This window comes from Salvelinus alpinus, chromosome 36 (genome assembly GCF_045679555.1).
Source record: "Salvelinus alpinus chromosome 36, SLU_Salpinus.1, whole genome shotgun sequence".
NCBI classification, from domain to species: Eukaryota; Metazoa; Chordata; class Actinopteri; order Salmoniformes; family Salmonidae; genus Salvelinus; species Salvelinus alpinus.
In genome coordinates this window covers 8449838-8477345 of record NC_092121.1, presented here as the reverse complement: position 1 = coordinate 8477345, position 27508 = coordinate 8449838, and the positions used below count along the sequence as shown (strand labels likewise).

The 27508-nt window shown below is 43.0% G+C and overlaps 1 protein-coding gene across 3 annotated transcripts; it reads right to left on the bottom strand.

Annotated features, from left to right (window-relative positions):
- Window positions 1-950: 950 nt before the first annotated feature.
- On the bottom strand, window positions 951-27343 carry LOC139565092 (histone-lysine N-methyltransferase EZH1-like). Of its 3 annotated transcripts, none has more exons than XM_071385157.1 (20): window positions 27101-27343; window positions 25860-26049; window positions 25643-25768; window positions 24208-24330; window positions 21993-22110; window positions 21514-21732; window positions 20763-20865; window positions 19859-20022; window positions 17823-17914; window positions 17512-17671; window positions 9963-10144; window positions 8832-8923; window positions 8593-8621; window positions 8345-8470; window positions 6885-7063; window positions 6562-6657; window positions 6314-6395; window positions 6120-6200; window positions 5939-6023; window positions 951-5782 (listed from the first exon to the last, which is right to left on the bottom strand). In XM_071385157.1, exons 2-20 carry the CDS (start codon window positions 26043-26045, stop codon window positions 5722-5724), a joined length of 2304 nt encoding a protein of 767 aa, XP_071241258.1. In that variant the 5' UTR covers window positions 26046-26049; window positions 27101-27343; the 3' UTR covers window positions 951-5721. The 3 variants fall into 3 exon arrangements, with proteins under 3 accessions (XP_071241258.1, XP_071241259.1, XP_071241257.1); XM_071385158.1 differs by having other exon boundaries at window positions 5893-6023; window positions 27250-27317; XM_071385156.1 differs by having other exon boundaries at window positions 27250-27317.
- Window positions 27344-27508: the final 165 nt, after the last annotated feature.

The window sequence follows — 27508 nt, the reverse complement described above, 5'->3', positions numbered from 1 at the left end:
GCTAAAGTGGTAATAAATTATAGTGAGCCTTCAGGATAATAAATTATATTGTGTGTCATGTGTGTGCACTGTGAAGTTGGAATGAACTTTTGAACCTGATTTCTATTTGTCAGGACAAGGAGACTTATTCTGTAACCTATGACGTCATATCTTGTATATAAACCTGTTGTTTATGATCAAATGGTAGCGTGCTCCGAGAATAAACACTATTATCTAATTTTAATAAGACTGTATCCTGTCTATTTTATGTTAATAAGTATCTTACAAATTCTTATAAATAGACAGATTGAATTTAATTAATGAGTACATTAGAGGAATTATTTAATTCCACTAACAAAATGTTTTTTGGGGATTCAGTTAATTTGCGTGGCAAAGAGGGACTTTGCAATCAATTGCAATTCATCTGATCACTCTTCATAATATTCTGGAGTATATGCAAATTGCCATCATACAAACTGAGGCAGCAGACTTTGTGAAAATTTATATTATACCAGGATGTGGACATGAAACTAGGGTTAGGGCTAGGGTTGTGGGTTAGGGTTGAACCAGGATGTGGACAAGAAGCTAAGGTTGAAGGTTAGTGTTGAACCAGGATGTGGACATGAAACTAGGGTTAGGGCTAGGGTTGTGGTTGAGGGTTAGTGTTGAACCAGGATGTGGACAAGAAGCTAAGGTTGAAGGTTAGTGTTGAACCAGGATGTGGACATGAAACTAGGGTTAGGGCTAGGGTTGTGGGTTAGGGTTGAACCAGGATGTGGACAAGAAGCTAAGGTTGAAGGTTAGTGTTGAACCAGGATGTGGACATGAAACTAGGGTTGAGGCTACATTTAGGGTTGTGGTTGACGCTAGGGTATGTTCAACCCTGACTCATCCTAGCCCCCCGCCCCCCCAGAATAGCGCTCCCCCGCTTTGACTGACAATGGTACTCAACGACAAGATGCATATGGTAATAATGTATAAAGTTAAAAGTTTTATTTTCATAGGCATAAGTTGTACATAACGATAAATTCCATATAGTTTCAGTCACCTCCGTGCAGAAAGATCTCATCTTGTCGTGGGTGTAAATGTTTTGGACTTAAGGATAAAATCCTGGGTGAATATCAGACCTGGATGTCAGTTCCACAATTCACTTCTATGTAGTGTGACAACATGATCAGATGGATGGTTGTACGTACACAACATCCAGGTGGGACACTTGAAAATTGAAATTGTCAAAAACACATTATTTTTCCCCATTTCATTTTCCCGTGGCGAGTATAACCGTAAAATGGTTACCTGTAACACAGTCCTGTCCATTATATACAATACAAACACCATAATGACAACCCTTCTCTTTCAGTTTAGATTCATTTGGCACTCGCAGCTAGTTCAGGGAAGACTATAGTGTTCATGGTTCTTATATACGAATATAGTCTTTTTGGAGTTAGAAGAGCTGACGCTCATGTAAACTGAATGGCAAATGCTTCATAAAGTATACATATCACTGAGTACCAATGGCACAGGTGACTAGAGTTGTCAGACTAAAGGAGGAATGAGATCTCCCATCAACCACCACTTCAGAGTTCACATTCAGTTAGTCGGTTTCTCGTACGGTACGGCATGTTTTTTGAAGAACATTGATATAAATGCACAGTAAGTTATTTCATTATGTATGAAGGGGTGGTGTTGATGCTATAGCCACAGAGACAGGTCAGATACAGAGCTTAAGCATTATCATGAGTTTAGCATTGCCTCCAAAAAGCTACCAGGAAGAGGCTTTTTCTGAGTAACAGGAAAGGTAACATGACAGGATATTGAGTTCCTCCATCGAGCTGCATTTGAAAATAAAAGCTAATTATCTTGCTAATGTGCTTACAGTTCATTTTAAACCAAAAGACAACACGTGCGCTGTCTTGCACTGTTAATAGATACACTGTAGGCTAAAAGCTAGCGTTGCTCATTGAGAGGACAAGCAATAGTTAATAGATGTGAGTACAGTAACAAAAATACAGAGAGAATAACACACAGCATGTTTTCATGTTAAAAATAACAACAATGCTGTGAGGCTGATGGTACAGTATAAGCGATACATTGAATATATACTGTAGATAGTAGGTTTTGTTGCCATTCTAATTGCTTGTTTCGTTCCAGAAGCTTCACGTACACAGTTTCGATAGGTGAGTGATAAAGCAGTGGGGAAGTGCGTCATATAGAGAAGAAGTGATTTCACTGATGTGGTAGCAGGAGGAAATTGTCACCAAGGGAGAAGAAAACCATTTGGTCACAGCAATGTTGTCAATGCCCCCATTGTCAGTATGTCTCTGATGTTTTTCCTGGAGAGAAGTGGCTTCTTTGCTGCCCTTCTTGACACCAGGCCATCCTCCAAAAGTCTTCGCCTCACTGTGCATGCAGATGCACTCACACCTGCCTGCTGCCATGATCCCGCAGCTGAATCGACATTAGGAGACGGTCCTGGCACTTGCTGGACTTTCTTGGGCGCCCTGAAGCCTTATTCACAACAATTGAACCGCTCTCCTTGAAGTTCTTCATGATCCGATAAATGGTTGATTTAGGTGCAATCTTACTGGCAGCAATATCCTTACCTGTGAAGCCCTTTTTGTGCAAAGCAATGATGACGGCACGTGTTTCCTTGCAGGTAACCATGGTTGACAGAGGAAGAACAATGATTCCAAGCACCACCCTCCTTTTGAAGCTTCCAGTCTGTTATTCGAACTCAATCAGCATGACAGAGTGATCTCCAGCCTTATCCTCTTCAACACTCACACCTGTGTTAACGAGAGAATCACTGACATGATGTCAGCTGGTCCTTTTGTGGCAGGGCTGAAATGCGTTAGGAATTTTGTTAATAAATAATTCAAACAATTTCTAGCTTTAGATAAAACTATAACTAATTGAACTCTGCATGCCTGGTGAAAAGAGATTTGTATTGTGGGTTATAAAATAAGCAGAAAGGGTCATTATTAAACTATGGTTGAACTGACCCAACATAGCCCTGAGATGTTTAGATAAGGCTGTGGGTAACTTTTTAGGTCTTCCATTATCTGGAGTTGTCTGCTAAAGTGGTAATAAATTATAGTGAGCCTTCAGGATAATAAATTATATTGTGTGTCATGTGTGTGCACTGTGAAGTTGGAATGAACTTTTGAACCTGTTTTCTATTTGTCAGGACAAGGAGACTTATTCTGTAACCTATGACGTCATATCTTGTATATAAACCTGTTGTTTATGATCAAATGGTAGCGTGCTCCGAGAATAAACACTATTATCTAATTTTAATAAGACTGTATCCTGTCTATTTTATGTTAATAAGTATCTTACAAATTCTTATAAATAGACAGATTGAATTTAATTAATGAGTACATTAGAGGAATTATTTAATTCCACTAACAAAATGTTTTTTGGGGATTCAGTTAATTTGCGTGGCAAAGAGGGACTTTGCAATCAATTGCAATTCATCTGATCACTCTTCATAATATTCTGGAGTATATGCAAATTGCCATCATACAAACTGAGGCAGCAGACTTTGTGAAAATTTATATTTGTGTAATTCTCAAATTTTTGGGCCACGAATGTAGTGTTGAACCAGGATGTGGACAAGAAGCTAGGGTTAGGGCTAGGGTTGTGGTTGAGGGTTACTGTTGAACCGGGATGTGGACATGAAACTAGGGTTAGGGCTAGGGTTGTGGGTTAGGGTTGAACCAGGATGTGGACAAGAAGCTAAGGTTGAAGGTTAGTGTTGAACCAGGATGTGGACATGAAACTAGGGTTAGGGCTAGGGTTGTGGGTTAGGGTTGAACCAGGATGTGGACAAGAAGCTAAGGTTGAAGGTTAGTGTTGAACCAGGATGTGGACATGAAACTAGGGTTAGGGCTAGGGTTGTGGTTGAGGGTTAGTGTTGAACCAGGATGTGGACAAGAAGCTAAGGTTGAAGGTTAGTGTTGAACCAGGATGTGGACATGAAACTAGGGTTAGGGCTAGGGTTGTGGGTTAGGGTTGAACCAGGATGTGGACAAGAAGCTAAGGTTGAAGGTTAGTGTTGAACCAGGATGTGGACATGAAACTAGGGTTGAGGCTACATTTAGGGTTGTGGTTGACGCTAGGGTATGTTCAACCCTGACTCATCCTAGCCCCCCGCCCCCCCAGAATAGCGCTCCCCCGCTTTGACTGACAATGGTACTCAACGACAAGATGCATATGGTAATAATGTATAAAGTTAAAAGTTTTATTTTCATAGGCATAAGTTGTACATAACGATAAATTCCATATAGTTTCAGTCACCTCCGTGCAGAAAGATCTCATCTTGTCGTGGGTGTAAATGTTTTGGACTTAAGGATAAAATCCTGGGTGAATATCAGACCTGGATGTCAGTTCCACAATTCACTTCTATGTAGTGTGACAACATGATCAGATGGATGGTTGTACGTACACAACATCCAGGTGGGACACTTGAAAATTGAAATTGTCAAAAACACATTATTTTTCCCCATTTCATTTTCCCGTGGCGAGTATAACCGTAAAATGGTTACCTGTAACACAGTCCTGTCCATTATATACAATACAAACACCATAATGACAACCCTTCTCTTTCAGTTTAGATTCATTTGGCACTCGCAGCTAGTTGAGGGAAGACTATAGTGTTCATGGTTCTTATATACGAATATAGTCTTTTTGGAGTTAGAAGAGCTGACGCTCATGTAAACTGAATGGCAAATGCTTCATAAAGTATACATATCACTGAGTACCAATGGCACAGGTGACTAGAGTTGTCAGACTAAAGGAGGAATGAGATCTCCCATCAACCACCACTTCAGAGTTCACATTCAGTTAGTCGGTTTCTCGTACGGTACGGCATGTTTTTTGAAGAACATTGATATAAATGCACAGTAAGTTATTTCATTATGTATGAAGGGGTGGTGTTGATGCTATAGCCACAGAGACAGGTCAGATACAGAGCTTAAGCATTATCATGAGTTTAGCATTGCCTCCAAAAAGCTACCAGGAAGAGGCTTTTTCTGAGTAACAGGAAAGGTAACATGACAGGATATTGAGTTCCTCCATCGAGCTGCATTTGAAAATAAAAGCTAATTATCTTGCTAATGTGCTTACAGTTCATTTTAAACCAAAAGACAACACGTGCGCTGTCTTGCACTGTTAATAGATACACTGTAGGCTAAAAGCTAGCGTTGCTCATTGAGAGGACAAGCAATAGTTAATAGATGTGAGTACAGTAACAAAAATACAGAGAGAATAACACACAGCATGTTTTCATGTTAAAAATAACAACAATGCTGTGAGGCTGATGGTACAGTATAAGCGATACATTGAATATATACTGTAGATAGTAGGTTTTGTTGCCATTCTAATTGCTTGTTTCGTTCCAGAAGCTTCACGTACACAGTTTCGATAGGTGAGTGATAAAGCAGTGGGGAAGTGCGTCATATAGAGAAGAAGTGATTTCACTGATGTGGTAGCAGGAGGAAATTGTCACCAAGGGAGAAGAAAACCATTTGGTCACAGCAATGTTGTCAATGCCCCCATTGTCAGCAACATAGATCAGCCATTTTAATTCTCCATTACGGTGAATTACGGTGAGGCCAATAGAGCTTCTGTTTGTTGTGGCATTGTGGGGAGGAGCAGAAGCGTTACCAGGTGGTGGAGGGGGGGGGGGGGGGTCAGTCAGCAAGGGGTCAGTGCGGGTGGTTGAAATGCAGCAGGTTAATGCTAGGTCACGTCGACCTCTCTCTCTATGCCCACATACTTCAGGGCATCATCCTGGCTGTACCTGTAAGAGGCAGGAGAGAGAGTCAGGACAGTATGAAGCGTCAGAGTAAAAAAAAAAAAATGCAAGTCATCCCACAAATATCAGAGACAACCAAAGAAGGACTGCGATACCGTATTGTATCGAGGCTCCAGTGTTCCCATGGCCACAGAGCTCTACCTATAGTCGAAGAAGAGCTCCTCCCCCTGTAGGATAGCCCGTTTGGCAAAGATCCCGATGCGGTGGTCTCCATTCACCATGACCACTGCAACAACAACAGCCATCACATCACTGATTTGTACACGTCACCAAACCAAATCATCCCACAAAACAGGCTTTGTAATTTTCTATGTGATCCTACCCTTAGCGTAGCAGTTTGGGTTCACCGAGTGATTCGCAAATCGGATTTTATTCCCTTTCCTTGTGGCGTCCACGACAAAGTCTGTTGAGACATAACAGGAACAGTGTCAGCTCAGCGATCACAGGACACAGCGACTGTGATGTCCTTCAAAGGGCTAACTGTGCATCATCAGAGCGTTGAGGAGTCATTATTACCATTGTTCAGGTTGAAGAGGAAGCTGGACATGTATTTGTCGTAGATCCTCCCCCGCCGGTCCGCCTCATCCTGCGAGATTAGCTGCGGACACAGACAGTTTCAGAGTGTGATGGTCAGACTAAATGTTTTATACATTAAAACAAAGACATTCATACAAACGCATACTGATACGGTATGAACCCCACATCCAACTATACCCCACTACAGGATAAAGAAAACTACGTTCAACAGCTTTATGTAGCCTCACCTCTCCACAGTACTCCGAGATGAACTCATTCTTCTGAACTGACTCTTTGATGAAGGTGCCCCACCCTGCCACGTTTGAGGGGGCCAGCAGGAGGTGCTGGGAGAGGTCAGAGGTTAAAGTTGACTGACATTCACACAAAATGACAAGACAACACTGGAATAATACAACTGTGCCTTTCATTCCTCAGCAATTCATAAGCATGTTAATATGGGTTCTGACTCCGACCTGAATTCAGATACAGCACATCATCAGCTATCAAGCAACCTGTGAAACCAGCTTCTATTTTCTATTCCTTTGGACTGGAACATGACCCACTGGCCTACCTTCTTGAGCCCCCTTTGGATGCTGCAGTTCTTGCAGGAGACTACCTTGCTGTCCCAGTGGTCTGCGGCTCCACAGGTCATACACAGATCTGGGTCACATTCCCTCACCGCCAGGTAGCAGGGACACTGCTTGGTGTTGCACTGGGTCTTACAGCGGCAGCCCGGGAAACGGTTCTGGCCTGGAGAACAACGTAACACCCCAGGGTAGTGTTCAGAGTCAGACAGGGGAACGTTCAGTGGAGAGGTTTATAGTCGCTTTTAGAAACAGCATAGAAACATACTGCGGTAACAGAGAGGCTGTATGAGTTATATGCCTCAGTGGACCAGAAAACTATTTTGTAACAGAATTCTCTGTCGCTGTGTGGCGAACGGCAACCGCATTTCCATTAATGAACGCTGCCTCAACGGTAAAAAAAAGCTGCTGCTCTGTAATGTAACTCATCAATCACTGACCTCTGCTGGCAGCTATGCTGAAATACAGCTGTGCTGAGACTAATGGAAAGCCTTCCGGGCAGAGGAAGAAGGAAAACGAGCAGCAGACAACTTAAAATGTCCCTCTCCTCTCCAACAGGTTTAGCTGGAGGACAATACTCCATAACCAGAGCAGTAACATTAGTCTTGTCTCTCCTCCTTCCTTAGTCTTCTTCCCTACAGTTTGTGTGGCTGTGTGTGTGCATCACCGAGCAGTGTTCAGTCGTAGCGGTCTGTCTCGTATAAATGTAGGGATGGATGTTGTAGCTCAGGCACTGTGCCTGTCACATCTCTTTGATTCCTCTCCAGGGCTGTGGAGCTCACACATAAAACCCTCCCTACGCTGCTTCCTGTCAGAACCAGGGAGGGGGAGGGAGGACTGTATTTCTATTAGAACACAAAATGAGCCAAAGCTGTGAATTCAGAGCCAAGCTCTCTCTCTCTCTCAAAATTCCTTCCTTCCGCCCTGTGGCCATTTGTGGAAGTGCGTGGGCCCAGCGGTTCAGGCTCATTTCTCCTGGGATGAATGTGTCAGAGCATTGTGAACACAGCCCCATGCTGAACAGATGCCCATGCAGCTAACCAAACCCTGCCTGCCAGAGGACAGCTTATCCTGCGAACACACAGCGAGGAGGAGGATCGCCTTACACACTGTTCCACTGTCTATTATGGCCTGTCAAAAGGGCCTTTTTATCCACCGAGTAAAAGAGAGCTTGGCTTCAGCAGAATTGTCCTGTGAACACATTCCTATTCCCATTACAGAGTTGAGCTGTGAAACCTCTCGCTGTCAGTGCAGGTAATTGTAGTAAACATTTACCACAGCCAGTTTAGTGGAAGAAATGTTCAGTATGTGTTGAAATATGACTTTTTTTTTATACTGATATGCCTTGGACTTCTGCAAAGGGTCTGTACGAGTTGGGAAGTGGTGTGTCTGTGTGTTAGGACGTGGTGGTAGCAGTGGATGTGTGTTTGGGTAAGGTGATACTCACACTCGTGCTCACACTGGCAGAACTTCTCACAGAAATTCTGGGTCATCACACAGGGACAGGAGCTGTCACATGGGTGGTCCGGGTGGTCACATGGCTGGTAGTTGTACACCTGATTGGACAAGTTATCTAGAGAGGACAAAGGCTTTAATTATACAATGAGCAGATACATAATTCTGAATGTGTGTAAGAAATGCATTTGACAATGTTAATTTGACTATTTCAATACTTCAGTCAAGTGAAGAACTCACCTTTCTTGAGCTGTATCTTTGCCCATAACCTACAGAAAAAATGAAAAACACTTTCAATAATCATGTCTATTTCTGTACAAAGGTATTTGAAAAAGAGCAGTTACTTTCATTTTCTGTAAGGTTTCATCTATTTCTCCCACTCATTTGTGTATCAGGGTCCATTCTCACTACATTCCTATGAGGTCATGCTGCAACAGGGACTGGGAGTGAGCAAGTGTAAAAGTCGGCGGCCATCTTGCCTGTGCTTCCTCTTCTTCTTCTGAGGGGCGTTGCCACCATCCTCCAACGGAACACGATGGATCAGGACTTCTTTCACAGCAAACTCATACACCTGAAGAAGAGAGGGAACACACACATTAAACACACACATACAGGCATATTTGTCCACGCATACACACAGATATGACGCAACTATACACAACTATGCAGAATGTTGTGTGGTTCTGGACTTGGTCCCATTGTGTAGTTGAGTGTCTCTCAAATTAAGCTGGGAAGCGCATCGCTGCATGTGATTACTCCATAAAACACCCGGCCCTCTCCTCCCCTATTTGAACCCACCACCATCTCAGCGTAATGCACACACACACACACACACACACAAAGCCCCAAACCACTTCTGCCTGCCAAAAAAAAACAGATTTGGCTCCCTCCCTAAAACAGACAGACACACATTACGCAGAGGGAGGGACTGGGAAGCTCGTAGCAACGGTGTTTCCATCCAGCCAAACCACAGGCTCTCTGAAGGATAACAAGGCCATGCTATAGAGTCACACTGGCGTTGTGCTGGGGGCCGGGATGCTGCTGCAGGGGGCAAAGCTACTTTGCAATGTCTGTGGCGGATCTCTGTCATCGCGCTCCGCCCTCTTTGTTTCTCAGGTCTTTGTCTCTCCGTTTTGCTTTGGAGGATTGGAACGTGTCTCTCAATAGCTTTGTAAATCTGATCAGAAGGCCTAATATGTTCCCCATACAATACTCCCATAACCCCCCCACAGTAGAGACACATAACATCCCCACAATACCTCAGCTAGGAAGGGATCCATTTGCTATAAGCCGTCTGAGCCCGGAGACTGTGACGGAGTCTCGGAGAATAACAAATATGTCATATCGTAAAAGTCCTAATTTATGACTCCGCGTGTTGTTTACATTCCATTTGTAATCATCCCAATTTCCCACACAGTATTATATGTTACGACACTTGTATCAATGCCAACACACTACAACACAGTCACCGCACCACTTCGTTGTCTTGTCGGTCTGTACTAGTCTGTAATGTGTTTTAGTCATTAGCGTGTTGGCCAGGAGACTTGCTTTATCTGGCGTTTCAATAGAGTATATGAACATCTGGTGTGTGTAGGCTCTTGGTGGTTCACCTGTTTGCAGGTCTTGGTGCTGATGAGGCGAGCGATGGAGCAGAAGTTGTTGTAGTAGGTTCCGTGCAGCACTCTGAACAGAGACTCCTCAGCCCCACTCCACTGGACAGGAGGTTCCACCTGCTCTCCGTGCTCCTCCGCCGGGCACACCTTGGTGGGGGTCTGACAGCGAGAGTTGCTCTCTGACCGTACGCAAAAACACACACATGCGCACGCACACACACAGAGAGAGGGGGTGGGGGGCATTTGAGACTCACGCACATACACCCACTGCAAAAGGCAGAGAGTGACATGTTGCTTGGCAACAGGTTCAAGGCTGTGTTACTGTGGCCACATGCTATGACTGGGGAATGCTTATTAGTCCGCTCACCAATCTGTTTTTACACATGATTTGAGCTAGTGGGGAAGGCCGCTGGGCCACCAGCTTAAGTCAGTAGTCTGTCTTCAAAATGAAGAGCTGCAGTGACATCACAGTACAGATTAGTTAGTTCCTTCCTTCCATTAGTTCCTTCCAAATGGAATGCAAGAGAGCGACAGTAGAGAGAGTGAGTGAGTGAATGATTAAGACAGAGAAAACGAGAGCCTGAAGAGAGTGCTTTCTCCCCTCCCACTGTTCTCCACATGAGTCTGTCAACAGAAAGAGGAAACCAGGGGGAGAGGCTGAGTGAAGAATCTATTGGTTTTGGGGCTGAAACGCATGGTTGGATTCTTGTGTTTGGAGAGCGAGTGAGAGTGAATAGTTAAAACCTGTTGAGGATAGAGGGCGCTATTTTCACTTTGGGGAAAAATCGTGCCCAATTTAAACGGCCTCGTACTCTATTCTTGCTCGTACAATATGCATATTATTATTACTATTGGATAGAAAACACGCTCAAGTTTCTAAAACCGTTTGAATTATATCTGTGAGTAAAACAGAACTCATTTTGCAGCAAACTTCCTGTCAGAAAGTGAAAAATCTGAAATCGAGGCTCTGTTCCAGGGCCTCCCTATTAATTTGCTTGAAATGTATGACTATACATGCACTTCATACGCCTTCCACTAGATGTCAATAGGCAGTGAGCGGTGAAATGGGGTGTCTAGCTTTATCTGAGGTCAAAAGAGAGGTCATGGAATGACATGACCCCAATTTCCTTTGTTCAGGAAGGCGCGGGAAGGAACTCTGGATTGCCTTCTGAAAAGCTTTCGTTATAGACGGCTAATATCTCCGGCTTTGATTTTATTTGATAAATGTGATAATATCATCGTAAAGTATGTTTTTTTCAATATAGTTTTATCAGATTATTGAATTTTTTTTCGGGAGTTTTGGCGTGTTCCGTTCTCTGCGTTTGGTGACGATGGACAGCTTCGCGCCACTTGGCTAGTTTTGGTTGCTAATTCAACAGACGAAGAGGACATTCTAAATCCAAACAACGATTATTCTGGACAAAGGACCCCTTGTACAAGATTCTGATGGAAGCTCACCAAAAGTAGGACCCATTTATGATGTTATTTCGTATTTCTGTCGAAAATGTTTACTATTATTTTCTGCCCAGATTTTGGGCGCTGTCTCGCTATAACGTAAGCTGTATGTCGTACTAAAGTTATTTTTAGAATTCTAACACGGCGATTGCATTAAGAACTAGTGTATCAATCATTTGCTGTACAACATGTATTTTTTAGTAAAGTTTATTATGAGTTATTTGGTCAGAATAGGTGAGTGTCAGAAAGTACAGTGGGGAGAACAAGTATTTGATACACTGCCGATTTTGCAGGTTTTCCTACTTACAAAGCATGTAGAGGTCTGTAATTTTTTATCACAGGTACACTTCAACTGTGAGAGACGGAATCTAAAACAAAAATCCAGAAAATCACATTGTATGATTTTTAAGTAATTAATTTGCATTTTATTGCATGACATAAGTATTTGATACATCAGAAAAGCAGAACTTAATATTTGGTACAGAAACCTTTGTTTGCAATTACAGAGATCATACGTTTCCTGTAGTTCTTGACCAGGTTTGCACACACTGCAGCAGGGATTTTGGCCCACTCCTCCATACAGACCTTCTCCAGATCCTTCAGGTTTCGGGGCTGTCGCTGGGCAATACGGACTTTCAGCTCCCTCCAAAGATTTTCTATTGGGTTCAGGTCTGGAGACTGGCTAGGCCACTCCAGGACCTTGAGATGCTTCTTACGGAGCCACTCCTTAGTTGCCCTGGCTGTGTGTTTCGGGTCGTTGTCATGCTGGAAGACACAGCCACGACCTATCTTCAATGCTCTTACTGAGGGAAGGAGGTTGTTGGCCAAGATCTCACGATGCATGGCCCCATCCATCCTCCCCTCAATACGGTGCAGTCATCCTGTCCCCTTTGCAGAAAAGCATCCCCAAAGAATGATGTTTCCACCTCCAAGCTTCACGGTTAGGATGGTGTTCTTGGGTTTGTACTAATCCTTCTTCTTCCTCCAAACACGGCGAGTGGAGTTTAGACCAAAAAGCTCTATTTTTGTCTCATCAGACCACATGACCTTCTCCAATTCCTCCTCTGGATCATCCAGATGGTCATTGGCAAACTTCAGACGGGCCTGGACATGCGCTGGCTTGAGCAGGGGGACCTTGCGTGCGCTGCAGGATTTTAATCCATGACGGCGTAGTGTGTTACTAATGGTTTTCTTTGAGACTGTGGTCCCAGCTCTCTTCAGGTCATTAACCAGGTCCTGCCGTGTAGTTCTGGGCTGATCCCTCACCTTCCTCATGATCATTGATGCCCCACGAGGTGAGATCTTGCATGGAGCCCCAGACCGAGGGTGATTGACCGTCATCTTGAACTTCTTCCATTTTCTAATAATTGCGCCAACAGTTGTTGCCTTCTCACCAAGCTGCTTACCTATTGTCCTGTAGCCCATCCCAGCCTTGTGCAGGTCTACAATTTTATCCCTGATGTCCTTACACAGCTCTCTGGTCTTGGCCATTGTGGAGAGGTTGGAGTCTGTTTGATTGAGTGGGTGGACAGGTATCTTTTATACAGGTAACGAGTTCAAACAGGTGCAGTTAATACAGGTAATGAGTGGAGAACAGGAGGGCTTCTTAAAGAAAAACTAACAGGTCTGTGAGAGCCGGAATTCTTACTGGTTGGTAGGTGATCAAATACTTATGTCATGCAATAAAATGCGAATTAATTACTTAAAAATCATACAATGTGATTTTCTGGATTTTTGTTTTAAATTCCGTCTCTCACAGTTGAAGTGTACCTATGATAAAAAATTACAGACCTCTACATGCTTTGTAAGTAGGAAAACCTGCAAAATCGGCAGTGTATCAAATACTTGTTCTCCCCACTGTATATCCGGAGATTCTGGAAAAAGGTTGCTACGTTTTCACAATGTATAACCACGGATTTCAGCTCTAAATATGCACATTTTCGAACAAAACATAAGTGTATTGTATAACCTGATGTTATAGGACTGTCATCTGATGAAGCTTATCAAGGTTAGTGAAAAATTCTATATCTTTTGCTGTTTTTTTACGATCGCTAACTTTTGCTGCTGATAAATGGGTTGTGTTTTTGGCTATTGTGGTAAGCTAATATAATGCTATATTGTGTTTTCGCTATAAAACACTTAAAAAATCTGAAATATTGACTGGATTCACAAGATGTTTGTCTTTCATTTGCTGTACACCATGTATTTTTCATAAATGTTTTTTGATTAGTATTTAGGTATTTCACGTTGGTCTCTGTAATTACTCTGGCTGCTTCGGTGCTATTTGTGATGGTAGCTGCAATGTAAAACTATGATTTATACCTCAAATATGCACATTTTTCGAACAAAACATAGATTTATTGTATAACATGTTATAAGACTGTCATCTGATGAAGTTGTTTCTTGGTTAGTTTGGTTGGTTCTTGGTTAGTTTGGTTGGTTTTGTGCAAGCTACCTGTGCTGTGAAAGAAATGTCTGTGCTTTTTTGTATTTGGTGGTGAGCTAACATAAATATACGTGGTGTTTTCGCTGTAAAACATTTTAAAAATCGGACATGTTGGCTGGATTCACAAGATGTTTATCTTTCATTTGCTGTATTGGACTTGTTAATGTGTGAAAGTTTAATATTTCTACAAAATATTTTTGAATTTCGCGCGCTGCCTTTTCAGTGGAATGTGGGCCAGGTTAAAAAATATATTTATATAATCATCTTCAGCCAAGGTTCTCTTTTCTGATGTACTGCATTCAGCACACATGAACCATTCTGGCAGATGAGCGTTATGGGGAACTTAGTCGATCCATTCTGTCATTAATACACTGAGGTATGACAGATATACTGTAGTACCGTAGCAGCTGAGGCATTAGTGTTCTCCTACCTGAGAAGACAGGAAGCTGGTAGTCTTCTATTCATGGGTTGCATCTTTCGTCACAATATTGTTTTGAACGTTCGTTTTGGACTGATGCCCAACTGAGCATCCTACTCGATGTATTGTCAATGAGCGCTGATGAAAATGTAATCAAAAGTACCCCAGCTAGCACAGTGGATCTGGGCCGATTCCTGTGTGAGTTATCTGGCCCAAATGTATTACTTGGGGCCTCGGGCCAATTGGGGCTACTCTCTGACAGATGATTACACGGGCCGCTTTATATAATGAACATTTCATTATTTATTTTTCCATATTTTCTCATTGTTTCTGTGATCAAAAATACAATGAACATTTAAATGAAATTCTTTAAGAGTCCTGTGTAGTATTTTAGTATTGTCATACTTTGTGTGATACTTTGTGTGTATGGAGCTTCCCGAGTGGCGCAGCGGTCTAAGACACTGCATCGCAGGGGAAACTGCGTTGCTACAGATACTGGTTCGAGACCCGTGCCGGCCGCGACCGGGAGACCCATGAGGTGACGCGCAATTGGCCCAGCGTCGTCCGAGTTAGGGGAGGGTTTGGCCGGCCGGAATGTCCTTGTCCCATCGCTCTGTAGCGATGTATATGGTGTTTCCTCTGAGGATGGGTATAATTTGTATGTACAAAATGTTTAATAATAATATTTAAAATGACTAAATCAGGTAATTTTGGATACATTTATTTACATTTACATCGGGCTGCTTCTGGGTGGATTCTAGTAAGATGCCGGCAGGGGTCGGCTAAATTCTGGTAGACGGAAATGGCCCGATGTACTTGGGCCGATTCTGGGCAGTCATTCATTTTGATTCCGGGCCGAGTCTGACACCCGATTCCGGGCCAATTCAATCAGTTCTGGCCGCCCGGAAGAGGACCGCTTCTGGGCCGATTCCTCGTTGCTAGCTGGGGAATTACAGTGGCTTAGAAAGACGATGCAATTAAAAAAGAAGGCAAATAAATAAAAACCTTTTGATGTCGCCAGATTGACTTTAGATGCAGTATAACGTTAGCTATTTAGCTAAGATTGAGGGGAGGACACCGGATTTTAGCTAGATACTGTTAGCATTGATAGCTATGTTTAAAAAACTTTGCTAGCTAATGACAACATTGCCATCTGTCTAAAGTACATTTGTTGTATTTCCAGGCACAATAGTGTAATTTAGACTGAACAGTCGTTAGCCTCTGTCCAGAATGACTGGGCTTATCACCACTTTAGGGCACCACTATGGCGCCGCGCGATAGAGAGCGCCTTGAGAACGTTCATAACAATGGCATGACACGACCGAGTGACGGAGGTGCAACCTATGAATAGTACCTTAGAATCTTGTCTTTCCCATAGTTGTCTCTTAAAGTACTTACAGTGGGGAGAACAAGTATTTGATACACTGCCGATTTTGCAGGTTTTCCTACTTACAAAGCATTTAGAGGTCTGTAATTTTTATCATAGGTATGCTTCAACCGTGAGAGACGGAATCTAAAACAAAAATCCAGAAAATCACATTGTATGATTTTTAAGTAATTAATTTGCATTTTATTGCATGACATAAGTATTTGATACATCAGAAAAGCAGAACTTAATATTTGCTACAGAAACCTTTGTTTGCGATTACAGAGATCATACGTTTCCTGTAGTTCTTGACCAGGTTTGCACACACTGCAGCAGGGATTTTGGCCCACTCCTCCATGCAGACCTTCTCCAGATCCTTCAGGTTTCGGGGCTGTCGCTGGGCAATACAGACTTTCAGCTCCCTCCAAAGATTCTCTATTGGGTTCAGGTCTGGAGAATGGCTAGGCCACTCCAGGACCTTGAGATGCTTCTTACGGAGCCACTCCTTAGTTGCCCTGGCTGTGTGTTTCGGGTCGTTGTCATGCTGGAAGACCCAGCCACGACCCATCTTCAATGCTCTTATTGAGGGAAGGAGGTTGTTGGCCAAGATCTCGCGATACATGGCCCTATCCATCCTCCCCTCAATACGGTGCAGTCGTCCTGTCCCCTTTGCAGAAAAGCATCCCCAAAGAATGATGTTTCCACCTCCATGCTTCACGGTTGGGATGGTGTCTTGGGGTTGTACTCATCCTTCTTCTTCCTCCAAACACGGCGAGTGGAGTTTAGACCAAAAAGCTCTATTTTTGTCTCATCAGACCACATGACCTTCTCCCATTCCTCCTCTGGATCATCCAGATGGTCATTGGCAAACTTCAGACGGGCCTGGACATGTGCTGGCTTGAGCAAGGAGACCTTGCGTGCGCTGCAGGATTTTAATCCATGACGGCGTAGTGTATTACTAAGGGTTTTCTTTGAGACTGTGGTCCCAGCTCTCTTCAGGTTATTGACCAGGTCCTGCCGTGTAGTTCTGGGCTGATCCCTCACCTTCCTCATGATCATTGATGCCCCACGAGGTGAGATCTTTAATGGAGCCCCAGACCGAGGGTGATTGACCGTCATCTTGAACTTCTTCCATTTTCTAATAATTGCACCAACAGTTGTTGCCTTCTCACCAAGCTGCTTGCCTATTGTCCTGCAGCCCATCCCAGCCTTGTGCAGGTCTACAATTGTATCCCTGATGTCCTTACACAGCTATCTGGTCTTGGCCATTGTGGAGAGGTTGGAGTCTGTTTGATTGAGTGTGTGGAGAGGTGTCTTTTATACAGGTAACGAGTTCAAACAGGTGCAGTTAATACAGGTAATGAGTGGAGATGAGGAGGGCTTCTTAAAGAAAAACTAACAGGTCTGTGAGAGCTGGAATTCTTACTGGTTGGTAGGTGATCAAATACTTATGTCATGCAATAAAATGCAAATGAATTACTTAAAAATCATACAATGTGATTTTCTGGAATTTTGTTTTAGATTCCGTCTCTCACAGTGTAAGTGTACCAATGATAAAAATTACAGACCTCTACATGCTTTGGAAGTAGGAAAACCTGCAAAATCGGCAGTGTATCAAATACTTGTTCTCCCCACTGTACGTACCAGACAGACTAAAATGAACATCGGCCGTGCGGAGTGGGTGGCCGTCCTATTGCCTCTGACCACAGAACATCGGTCGTCATTTTCTGTTCATTTCCCAACGATTCTACATGTTGAATCGCCACCGTTTGTCGACACCCAGCAGGTGCTCTACTGCGCACCGCTGACGTTCGTGTTGGTCTGTCTTGTCCCTTATAATGCTAGTGTTTCCCCAAGCTACCTGAGGAGCTGGTGGTCTCGTGGTCACTATCCACCTGCTTGGCCTCCTCAGTGGTGCCTGACGGGCCAGGGCAGCTGGAGCTGGGAGGGCGTGGCTGCCGCCGCCGCCGGGGCCTCTGGGAGCGCAGCATCTCCTGATCCGCAAACTCTTTGGCCCCTTTCTTTAGAGGAGGGAGAGAGGAAGAGAGGGACGGAAATGAAGAGGTAGAAGAGTGTTAAAGGAGGGATGAATGGATCAGAGCGTCATCATTGGCTTGTGTGTCTGTTGTCGGGCAGTTAAACACAGAGGACACGTAGAGGATCTGAGCACACCTGTAGCAGAAAGCAGTCTGGACCACAGGGCTCTGTCCCCATGCGAATCTCCTTGCTCTTCCTCTTGTAAACATTGGGCGTAGCATGAAAAGCTGGAAAGACACATACTATTAGTATACTGATAGTAACAATATACTGTATGTTAGTAGAACAGTAATAGTAGGGACGTAAAACATTTCGCCTGCTGCACAGACCCTATGGACACTCTAGTCTAGAGCGCCTGGTTAAATTGTGCTTAGGAGCATATAAATTCTCTCCATGGTTAAAGTAGGAAGAAATATATGTCATTGTTGTAAAAATGTGTGAGTCTGCTACATTTACTATTATCATATATTAAAATATTGAATTACTTTGACATATTTAATTAGGTTACATTATGCTAATTTCCCAATGGTGGACAGAACGTGTTACTACATTACACATACTAACGTTTTTGCCACACAAGAATTGCAGGAAATACACATCCTTTTTACCTCAGATTGGTGATGTTAGTATTACAGTTTATAGTCAGCATGATCTCACAAAATTGATTGCTTAAAACAGATCAATATCTTTGGTTTAGTACCAGTGGCCGTACTTGCGTTCTAAATAGTAGGCACTTTGGGTATGCAAAAATAGAACGTTTTATAGTATTTTAAATGTCAGGATGTCATACTAACTTTGGGTTTTCATCTAGTAGAATTCGCTGCACACTATTGAGGAAGAGAATAATTTTGAGACCGACGTGTGTTTGACAACAGCTGATAATCAGATATTTTGGACACTGCCACTGTTTTTGTCATACACGCCAGTCCTTAGTGGGACTTAGAATGCAGCTGTCATTTTTAGACCACGGTGGCTAGAAAAAAATTGGGCGCTCTGGCATGACATGAATTAATGGATTTGAGGGTTATTAAGCTATCATTCAAATGAAAGCAAACCCCTATTGCTCTTAGAAACCGATGATGAGGTGGTGATTGGTTGAAATTATCCAGTCAAAAAAGTGTTTCCTTTTCCGTATTGGCCATCTAGCAAAATCATTTTCTCACAGATAAATAAGTTGATAAATGGCTACGACAGGTTGTCATCATTCGACATATATATGTAGTATAGCCAAGTTCATTGAGGTTTGTCTGGTAGAAGAGTGCTAATGGTACATATCGCCACGGTTATTGTCCCAGTTCTATTGATTTCAATACAATATCGATGTGAGTGATTAATATGCTATTGATTACAGTAGAGCAAGCTAATCAATTCCATTCTTGAGTGACCGCTCGGTAAATATTTAAACGTGTGCAGTTTGAAAGGTGCTAATTTAGGGAAAGGGGGATACCTAGTCAGTTGTCCAACTGAATGTATTCAACTGAAATATGTCTTCCGCATTTAACCCAACCCCTCTGAATCACAGAGGTGCGGGGGGCTGCCTTAATCAACATCCACGTCTTCAGTGCCAGGGGGAACAGGGGGTTAACTGCCTTGCTCAGGGGCAGAACGACAGATTTTTACCTCGCCAGCTCGGGATTCGATCCAGCAACCTTTCGGTTACTGGCCCAACGCACTAACCATTTAGCAAAATACAAGTATTCTGAACATGTGTGACACGTGTGTGTAGGGTGTAACTTTTATGTATTGGTCTTCAAAATATCACAAGTATTTCAGCATATTGATTATGAATTTGGACATTAACACTCGGACATAAATCAAAAAGACATGACAACAAGAAGCAGCAACAGTATCATTTTCAATGTTTTTTAAGGAATACAAACGGTACTTTAAAAATGATTTTTAAACTGAATTCTACTTGCTACGATTCATTGATTTTGATGATATTAGTGAAATCGTGAAAATATGTTTGTCCTGGCCAGTAATAATTTATTTATTATAACACTAGAGACGTGTTGATTCCAAGAGAGTCCGAGTGAGACAGAGAGAAAAAACATAAATCTAGAGGAAAAGCCACATGTTGACAGATGTCAATAGGTTAAAAACACAGAGAGAGTTAGAGAGAGAGAGAGAGAGAGAGTTAGAGAAAAGAGTAAACCCATAGGACACATTACGGTGGAGGAAGCAGTCGTATTTGAAGCAGCGCCTGCAGAACAACGTATGGAAGGAGTGTAAGGACTGCTCCCGCTGGACAGACTTGGCGAACGGCCCGTCTATGTTAGGGGTGCAGAGGGGGGGCAGCTTTACCGGGCTGGGGGGCTCCAGGAGGTCCTTGTACCTAGGGAGGTGTCATTTGGGGAAGAAGGGGATAAAAACAAAACATAGCCTTACCATGCATAATATAACTTTGTATTAGGATTGTATTTTGTATGAGCATGGTATATGGCATGATATACAGTAGAAGTGGGAAACTACAGTAAGTAGCTGTATTCTGACTCAAGTAGGTCTATGCCAGGGGTAGGCAACTAGATCAGGCCGCGGGGCGATTTTTGTCGGAGCGGATGGTTGGGGGGCCGGAAGATAATTATAATAATTTGTACATTGCAAATAGACCACAACTAAGGCCAAAAAGAAACTGCATTTGGAAATAACAATAATTTCATACCTTGATTATGTTGAGACACGATCAAGTCAAAAAAAAAATATTTGTGGGAATACTTGGGAACAGATTTCCTAAATGAAACAAATATTTTGCTGAGGTCCTGGTGATTTTACAGTCCTTTTCTTTTTTACGAAAAACAAAACATCATTATTCTTTGTTTTACTAAAAACTTTGGGGGGCCCTGTTGCCGACCCCTGGCCTATGCTCATTTGCAGGTGGATTTGGATGAGAGTGTTTAGTTTGCGGTATTTTCTAAGGAAAAGGCCTTTCAGGTGGGGATGCAACAACTTTTCTATTGAGCGTGAGAAGAGAGGGCCGAGAGCATTATTAGCATCTCCCTGCGAGCTCCCATCTCCATGGTGAACACTAAGCAACGCTCGGCTAAGCACAGCACAGTTGTTGGGCACTTTTCTTACTTTTCCTTCAGCTCCTCCGTCGTACCCTTGTAGGGGAACATCGAGGCGATGGCCGTGAATATCTTATCATGCGGGATCTTCTTATTGGCAGGCAAATCCCTCACTAAGGAAGGTAGTGAGAAGAAAAGCAAAGAGCAGATAATTAGCAACTCAACCACCCATTTTCTAGTTCCAAATTCCCATTGAGATGTAATTGTATTTGCACTTTTTGTCATGTAAGCAATCATATCGGAACGATAGCAAAGTCATGAGCCTATTGAGAAGGACTGTTTGTCCATGTGCCCCCCCAGTTCCCATAATCCCTGGTGCTCTCTATGTGCCAGAGGTCAAAAGGCCTTGTAACCAGTGTTGGTGTTATGACCAAACATGTCCCCCCATCCACCCTGTCTGTCCCTGGGACTGGGACAGTCTCTATGTAGACAATGCCAGGCAGTGCCACCGTGCTGGGACAGAGCGGCCTGCTGGTTCCTGTACAACATGGGGTACAGTACAGTCACAGTGATCTACCTGACCTGTACCCGCTGTTCTCTCATGCCACTGATAAGAGTAGGAGGACAAGTCTATAGCAAATACAAATAAGCGAGCACATTTCCCTTCAGATAGTCCAGCATAGTAAAACCATTGACTCTCATATAGAAAACAGCACGTATTGCCTTTTGCTAGATAAGCATCCAATCACATCTAGGAGACATGAGCAACTGTGTTAGTTGTGGTTCCATCTTTCAGTCACAAGACTCTGGAGGACACTTACCCTCTATGACACTCCTCCTCTTCCTCCTGAAGAAGGCTGTGGGGCCCACCTTGGCCTCTTCAGTCCCTTCCCCAGCGCTCTTCCTCACCCCCTTCTCCTCCTCCTCCTCTTTCCCCCCTTTCTCCTCCGCCGCCTCCTCCTCTTCCTCCTCCTGGTCGGAGTACTGGCTCAAGGCCTCCACCAACTCTTTAAAGATCTCGTCGTTGATGAACCCTCCCTCTGGGAGACAAACCACACAGTCAACATGTCAGCACCTACTGATGACATCATGCAATATACGTCAGTACATATCCCCTAAACAATTAAGATTGCCCCATCAGCACACAGCAACGCACGTACTGTACCGGTGACATCCTGGAGCACGCCTAACACCCACGTCTCCAATAATATAACTCCGTGATAGATCAGACTGACAGTGTGCGTAATCGAAACAGGACAGAAAGGATGATATCCCTCGTCTACGTAGGTAGGCAGGTCACCTCTGTCTCCATGGACACCGTCATAGTTGTCGATGAGCTCCTCCAGGAAGGCCTCGTCCTGCTCCAACACCTCGTCTCCCATGTAGGGGATGTTATGGAGGAACGTCTCATCCTCCACCTAGGAAACAATTTTTATTATATTTTCTTATTTAACTAGGCAAGTCAGTTAACTTCTTTGGGATAGGCGGCAGCATTTTCACTTTTGGATGAATAGCGTGCCCAGAGTGAACTGCCTCCTACTCAGTCCCAGATGCTAATATATGCACATTATTATTAGTATTGGATAGAAAACACTCTGAAGTTTCTAAAACTGTTTGAATGATGTCTGTGAGTATAACAGAACTCATATGGCAGGCAAAAACCAGAGAAAAAATCCAAACAGGAAGTGGGAAATCTGAGGTTTGTAGTTTTTGAACTCAGCCCCTATCGAATTCACAGTGGGATATGGGTTATGTTGCACTTCCTAAGGCTTCCACTAGATGTCAACCGTCTTTAGAACGTTGTTTCAGGCTTCTACAGTGAAGGGGGGCCGGATGGGAGCTGTTTGACTAAGGGGTCTGCCTGCAGCCTCGTTCTCAGTCATGCGCATTTCACATGAGAGGTAGCTCTTGTTCCATTGCTTTTCTACAGACAATGTAATTCTCCGGTTGGAACGTTATTGAACATTTATGATAAAAACATCCTAAAGATTGATTCTATACTTAGTTTGACAAGTTTCTTCGACCTGTAATATAACTTTTCGAACTTTTCGTCTGACTGGACCTGAACGCGCTTTTGGATTTTTTTACCAAACGCCCTAACAAAAGAAGCTATTTTGACATAAATGGACATAAATGATGGACATTATCAAACAGAACAAACATTTATTGTGGAACTGCGATTCCTGGGAGTGCATTCTGATGAAGATCACCAAAGGTAAGTGTATATTTATAATGTTATTATGACTAATGTTGACTGCGCAACATGGCGGATATTTATTTTGGCTGGTTTGGGCTCTGAGCACCGTTCTCAGATTATGCTTTTTCCGTAAAGTTTTTTTGAAATCTGACACAGCGGTTGCATTAAGGAGAAGTGTATCTAAAGTTCCATGCATAACACTTGGATTTCCATCAACATTTATAATGAGTATTTCTGTGAATTCATGTGGCTCTCTGCAAAATCATAGCATGTTTTTGAACTACTGAACATAACACACCAATGTAAAATTAGATTTTTGGATATAAATATGCACTTTATCGAACAAAACATACATGTATTGTGTAACATGAAGCCCTATGAGTGTCATCTGATGAAGATCATCAAAGGTTAGTGATTCATTTTATCTCTATTTGTGCTTTTTGTGACTCCTCTCTTTGGCGGGAAAAATGGCAGGGTTTTTCTGTGACTTGCTGGTGACCTAACATAATCGTTTGTGGAGCTTTCGCTGTAAAGCATTTTTGAAATCAGACACTGTGGCTGGATTAACGAGAATTTTATCTTTAAAATGGTGCCTAATACTTGTATGTTTGAGAAATTTGATTTATGAGATTTCTGTTGATTTGTATTTGGCGCCCTGCAATTTCATTGGCTGTTGGCGAGTCCTAGACAGGTTAAGAACAAATTCTTATTTACCCCGGCCAAACCCGGACGACGCTGGGCCAATTGTGACCCGCCCTATGTGACTCCCAATCAACAAACACATAGTCACATCTGGCTGTGTGTGTGTTAATGTGGTACATGAATAACTCTGTGTGCATATGTTCATATTAGGGCTTTTATACCTGTGTAATAACAACGTAGTAACGTTAGAAGTGACCTATCATGTTGTGGCACAGTAATTGAGAAATGACTGTTATTGCATAGAGATGGGGTTGAGTGTTTATTGTTATTACACAAGTGGAATAAGGACGTGTTTTTCCTGGTGTGTATGTACACTACCGTTCAAAAGTATTAAAACACCTACACATTCACAGGTTTTTCTTTATTTGGACTATTTTCTACATTTCTACATCTAAAATATATTTTGATTTGTTTAACACTTTTTTTGGGTAATATATGATTCCATATGTGTTATTTCATAGTTTTGATGTCTTCACTATTATTCTACAATGTAGAAAATAGTAAAAATAAAGAAAAACCCTGGAATGAGTAGGTGTTCTAAAACTTTTGACCGGTAGTTTATACTGAATGTGTGTGTGTGTTTCACTGTGTGTGTGTTGTCGGGAAAGCCCCATACCATGAAGTTCTGCTGCAGAGGGGACCAGGAGTACATGAAGGGGATTCCTGCCACGGTCGTCAGGGGCCGCATGGCAACCGCCTGAGGTTTAATCGCTGGGAAGCCAAACTCCACCATGCACAACTGTGATTGGACCAGAGACAGATGGGTGAGTATGACAAAGGAGGACAGACCAGCACTGGATTATAACCAACAGGTAGGCTACTATTACCCAAATGGATAAAGACAACGCTATATCCACTGACACTACTCTGAAATGAACTAGGAAACAAATACCAAGACACTAGAGAAGAGCATAGCGAGAATTTCAGGAACACAAGATGCTGCTCTGTCTGCCTCCAGGCTGTTTTCATCATAGGTTCTGAGAGAGTTTAGTTATTGACCTCAGTAAGGCAGCCTCATGACCCCTTTTTGGCAGCTTAGCATCTCCCTGAAAAGGGATGAAACATCACAGTCCTCTGTCAGCCTGATGGGAGAGCAGACCCTGGCCTGGTTAATGAGGAGGCAGGAGCCAGAATGGGCTAGTTAATGGCCAAAATGTAGATTTCCCCTTAAATACACATACACAAAAGTAAATATTCTTCATGAGATGGCCATAAACAATAACTGGTAGTGCTGCAACATGTTTGAAAGGTCTAGAACTGATCTTTCTTATAAATTGCTGAGGTGTACTCCCTTTGAGGACACAAACTCAAGTACATAGTACAAATATTAAGAAAAATCTGATATTATTTTTTTTCCTGTTCAACAAAAGTGGCACAACAGGGCTTGAAATGACTGAAATGCGTTCTAAATATAGGAACAATCAAATTATAAACGACTTTACTGTAAGATTTCACCTTTCTTATAACTGTAAAATAAATGTGATCATACAAACATTCTCTGGGCAATCCAGAGACACCATTCAAATGTGTGCAGACCAACAATGTCTACAAACCCTGGATTGCTGATGCTATGTATTGGCCATTGAGAGGCTTTAAAGCAACCGGTCGGACATATTGGCACTCCGCAGTAGGAGCAGTCCTCCATAGGAATGAATGGAATTCTAAAGTATTTAAATGAAATGTTTCAAAGACAAAATGACACGTATTTAAGTATATGGTGCAGACTCGTTACAACCTAATATTTAAGCACTAAGGGCTTTTGTCCATCTGTGACCAAGAGAAAGGCGTCTTGTTTCAATTCTACAAAATTATTTTGGATTTTGTCCTGTTGAGAGCTATAAATCCACCTGAGAACATCATTGGGAGATGAAACCTCTATTGCTGCATCTGCTAGACTCTCCCGTTTCATACGAGCTATTGCAAGCGCAGCTACGAGGTTCACTGGCACAGGAAATCGTTGCTTTGTCTGGATAGGCCAGAAAATGTGATGCGTCGCCTACTACTGTATGTCTCTCTATCCTTTTGTCTCTCTCTCTCTCTCTCTCTCTCACCTTTTTACCGGGTAGCGCTCCACCTGGGGTAGACAGGGGAACTGACTGGATCCTCAGCTTGGACCACTCCTCGTTCAGAAGGTTGGTACGTTCCTCTATCTTCTGCCGGTTGGACATGAACAAGGCCTGGAAAAGACAGGAAATGTAAGAAGAGTTTGTAATACCTATACACACAATCTCTCTCTCTTCTCTCTCTCTCTCTTCTCCCTCTCCTTACCTTGACCTCCTCTGCGTTTTTAAAGCGTTTCAGCTGACGGAGGCGCATGTACTCAGACTTCACCCTCTTCCTCCACTCCAACAGGCTTTGGGAGGGTATGTTGGAGGCAGAACAAGGTGTTGGGGTCAGGATTAGGGCCGGGTCCGGGACTGGGTCTGAGACAGGGACCTCTGGGGCCTCCTCCATGGTCCTGCACAATGATAGAAATGACTGGAGTTACTGGCACTGACACAAAGACGAAACACATGGAAGTGGCCTGGTCAATCATGCTAAAGAACACTTTTCTATTTCACTGATTCTTAAGGGTCAATTTGTGTGTTGTTAGAAGTAGTATTAAAGGAGGATGTCACTGTCCATGTGAATGTGGTGTGCCCAACTCCAAAAACACGTTTTACTTGGATCTGGGATGTGATAACATCAATGGCAATTGGGAAAAGTAATTTTCCAAGAGCTTCCCGTAAGAGAAGTGATTCAGCCCCCCACACACACACACACACTCACATAGCCAAACGAAACGCATGACTCAAAGTTCTGCATGCGTGTGCCTGAGCGAACCACCGCCCCCTTCTGTTAGCAAAAGCACCAAGGACTGCATTAAAAAGGCTTTAAAAAAAACACCTTCCAGTGCATCCTGGTCAGCGCTATATTGTGCCATTCGTAATCGTATCATGTGGGACTAGAACAACGGAATCAGAAAATAACGGGCCTATAATAAAGTGAAACCGCAAGCACGTCAAACTTGTCATATACCTGGACCAAATGGCAGTCTGAAAAACACGTTCTCCCCATGCACATACAACATTAGTAAAAGTGGGCGTTTCTCTTCTGAAAGCCAATATGAAAACAGAGCAGCTAAGTGCGTAGTACACTTTTCCAGGATTTCATAACCTCTTCTGCAGAATTCTATAACCCTATCCCACAAAATGTTGTGGGATTGGTGAGAAGCAAAATAAATGTCGCGCTGCGTAAAGGCTTTTCGTTTTCAGGGCAAATGAGTCGTATTAACCGTACCAGGCATTAGCCTTCCTTAGAATCCTACACCCTTAGAATCCTACACCAACAGTCGATAACAGAAGTCACATACGTTGATGCATCGCCTATCCATTTCAATTGTGTTCGTTTTACGCAATGGACAGCTTTCACGCCCAACCAATAACATTATAATGTGATATTTCTAATGCGCTTCTCTGGGATGCGCGCACACATGTTCAGTTTTGATACAGTGTCGCAGTTAGAAATACCTTTAAGGATCCTCGTGTCCTCTTATTTGTAGCGACTTCAGCTCGCCACTAAAGCGTTGAACTCCCCGTATGAAATCCACCATAAAATACGGTTTCTTCGCTACGGACGCGAAGTAAATAATAGGGTCAGTGTATTTGTGTTCACACACCGATGGGATCCGAAGATTCCTATGTCGTCCGCAAGCATGCTGAAATTGAAGTTGTACAGTTAAAAGCTGCGCACTTAACTGGCTCAGTTAGAGAGTGACGTCTTTATTGTGATCACACTGTGCTTGGTAGCTGGACCGGGGTAAAAAAGCGTGCGACTTGAAAGTATATGGACATTTGGATAGCCCACATGTAGCTTATGAATGATTCTACTCACAAGGGCTACACGCCTAGTATAAGGCTACTACTAACGTTATTACT